Source organism: Cebus imitator, unplaced genomic scaffold (genome assembly GCF_001604975.1).
Source record: "Cebus imitator isolate Cc_AM_T3 unplaced genomic scaffold, Cebus_imitator-1.0 Scaffold12, whole genome shotgun sequence".
Classification (NCBI taxonomy): Eukaryota; Metazoa; Chordata; class Mammalia; order Primates; family Cebidae; genus Cebus; species Cebus imitator.
In genome coordinates, this window is record NW_016107327.1 from 7670955 (window position 1) to 7674141 (window position 3187).

Below are 3187 nucleotides of genomic sequence, written 5' to 3' on the forward strand. Positions count from 1 at the left end.
ACTTATGACACTCCTGAACAACACCTTATTCTCTAACTAAAGTCAGCTCAGAACCAGCAACACGACCACAGAACACAGTCCTTGGTGTTGTACTGCAAGACGTAAGACAAAGCATCCTGTCAACCAACCAACCACTTTACCTGAAGTTTCCTTTAAAGTCTTTGATGTTGTTTACTTACTTTCAACACTACATTATCTACCAAAGCATTGCAATACAGCTACTCACGTAGCTAAAGGGGCCTTCATGTCCTTACTTTCGCTTGCATACATCAGTGAAGAAAGCCCCTGTAGGCGGTCTCCAGGAAAACCCAGCAGGTTGATGATTTTGAGCAGGTTTGGGGGCACCATGGATATGCAAAGGTGAAAAAGGCCATATCCAAAGCTAACAGCACCTTTCAGTCTGTTCAGAGACTCCTCAGACACCCCTTCAGCCACAATGTGATTATCATTTGCAGCATCAGAAGTCAAGGACTCTTCAGTTAGCTTCTTCTGATACAGCTCCTGAAGGGCATTGATGTCCAGATAGCATTTATTGTAAATCTTCCATGCTTTCCTAAGGATCCACCCACCTTTGATGTAAGCTAAAAAGATAAGGGGGAAAAAACATTCAAAATATTTTTTGTATTTCTATAGTAACAGTAACCTGAAAATCAAGCAAACAATTTAAAAAACATAAAATTATTGTTTGTACCCAGTTTTCTTACAGTGCTTATTTACATTTCTTATTTCTCATAAGTCTCCCTTCACTACACTGGATGATGACTGGTAAGCATGTGATTTTCTGCTCATTGTTCTATCAAGCCCTTCATGCAGTACACAGAGTGTGGTATGCAATATACATTGAAGGAATGAATGCATCACTTGAACCCAATATCTTTTCACGTGTTCTGTGAAACCCTCCATTGCGTTCCTGAATTGCTATACTGCTTTCCTGATAAACTTTTTTATAATCCTTGCATTTGTCTGCCCTGTGTTACATTCCTCCTCAAAAGCAAATTCTTGGTCTTGGTCTAGGTCTAGGTGACCATTAAATTTCTAGCCAAGGTTGGGTGCAGTGGCTCATGCCTGTAATCTACCCCGCCCGATTAAATTTTGTATTTTTTATAGAGATGAGGTTCCTCCATGTTGCTCAACCTGGTCTCAAACTCCTGGACTTAATTATGTGCCCACCTCAGCTTCCCAAAGGGCCCTGCTGTTGACCGCTCCTCCTAGGAATATTTTTACCTTCAGAGGAGTAGGAAGGGCAGAGGGGATTTCAACTTACATGGGACTATCTAGTGCATCGTCATTGCATTTTTGAGGAAAGGATTTTCTGTAGGGAATTTTCTGAAAGTTCTCTCCTAACTATGAGAGAGCTTATCCACTTGGCAATGTTACTAATATGATACCAACTCTGATCCTCATGCGCAAATGGACAACATAAATTGTCAGACTTCCAGGCCCTTTAGAACAGTAGGAAAAGAGGTTTTCAAAGAGGTATTTTTAAATTTCAGAAATATATAAAATAAAATCTGATTTACAAAAGCCTAATCCAAGAATTGAGAGTGATCTAAGAACAGATGCATAGAAAACAGTTAATGCAGCAGGCCTGACTGCTATCCTTCAACAGAACTGCTAACAAGGTTGACCCTTGGCTGGGTTGGGAGCTCGGATTCTGGGAAGGTTCTTACTATTTCCAGGACTGATAAGAGTGGCTCACTGTGTGCACCTTAACTGCCTGCACAAATAATATGATGTACATTGAACACTCATTTTTCTTCTGGGAGTCTGGAAATTGTCTATGTGCAAGGTAGGGGCGCCTACATGATCGGCCACTAATAACAACTCTGACACTAAGTCTCTAATGAGGTTCCCTGGATGGTGACATTTCATTTGTGTTGTCATATCTCATTGTTGGGGCAAATTAGCACATCCTGAGTGACTCCCCTGAGAGCAGAGCCTTGGAAGCTCATGCCTGGTCTCCACCCCACGAGCTTTTTCCCTTTGCTGAGTTCCCTTTGTATCTAAGAAATACAAATGAACTATAAAACATAATTTAAGCCCTCCAAATGTCTGCAATAAAATTAGGAGAGAAAACCAATACAAATGAAAAAATAAGCATGCAACATAATTTTGCTGTAAGAAACCATAACTGAGAGTATGATTATAAGATGAGTCTTGCATGCAAGTCATCAAACCCGGGGGTGGTCTTGGGGACCCCAAATCCATGTTATTAAGCTATTATTTTACTTAAATGCATCAATTTTCTGACAGATGATGATCATATCACCCATGAGATCACATTTAAAAACAACCATCCTACAATGTCTGGGTGATCAATGTCCTACGGTCTACCTCCACTAAAAAGAATGCTATAGTATAGAATGAACAAGTAAAACAAATTAACCTACAAAGTTTTTTAAGTAACTTTAAAATAATAAAATACATTTGAAACAATTTATTTTCATTTGTTCAACTTAACAAGAATATTTACTGTACAAACACCACATTTCAAGCACTGTTCTCAGTGAATCAAAGTGAAATAAGACAGAGATTCCTCCTTTATGAGGCTCAATGACTTTCTCCCCTCCTAAATGGAAGCACTATGGAAAAGAAAGCCTGGAGAAAGACCTGAAGCTTCTTTTATACTAACAAAGTGGATTTTTAAGTGTCTGGATCGATTCAGCATGCCCACAAACAAGAAAGATGATACTTAGTAACAATCGAAAAAGCCAAAGATTTAACAGAAAAGCTGGAAAAAAGAAAAAGAGGAAACTAGAATATATATTCTTGAGAACACAGAGGCAATTGGAATCTAACTGAAAGCGAATAATCACTGGTTGCAGATTTTTTTAAAAATCTGCAAAACCCTAGAAATATCAATTTGCTATTGATTGTTTCTGTTATGTGCCTGGCATTGTCCTTGCCATCTGAGGAACACCAAACAACTATAAAACATAGTCCAGCCCCTCCTAATGCCTACTAGAAAATTAGAGAAGAAAATAAACGCAAAGAAAAAAATAAACATGCAACTTAACATATATATTTAAATGCTCTACTGGGTCATATATAGAAAGAGTGAAAACAATGCTAAGATGATCAGTGAATTGTTCTTTTTTATCTCCTTTTTTGTCATTAAATAGTTTTCCATATAGTAAACACATAAATAAATTAGGGAGTACAAAATAGTTATTGCAGGATTTTGGAA

The 3187-nt window shown here is 38.1% G+C and overlaps 1 protein-coding gene across 1 annotated transcript in view; it reads right to left on the bottom strand.

The window, feature by feature from the left end:
* The window catches only part of TTC39C (tetratricopeptide repeat domain 39C), a 125225-nt gene that overhangs the window by 54595 nt on the left and 67443 nt on the right, over positions 1-3187 (bottom strand). Inside the window, exon 5 of the mRNA XM_017498543.2 lies at positions 227-581. Within this exon, the coding sequence (XP_017354032.1) occupies positions 227-581 (355 nt within the window). The remainder of the gene's footprint in view (positions 1-226; positions 582-3187) is intronic.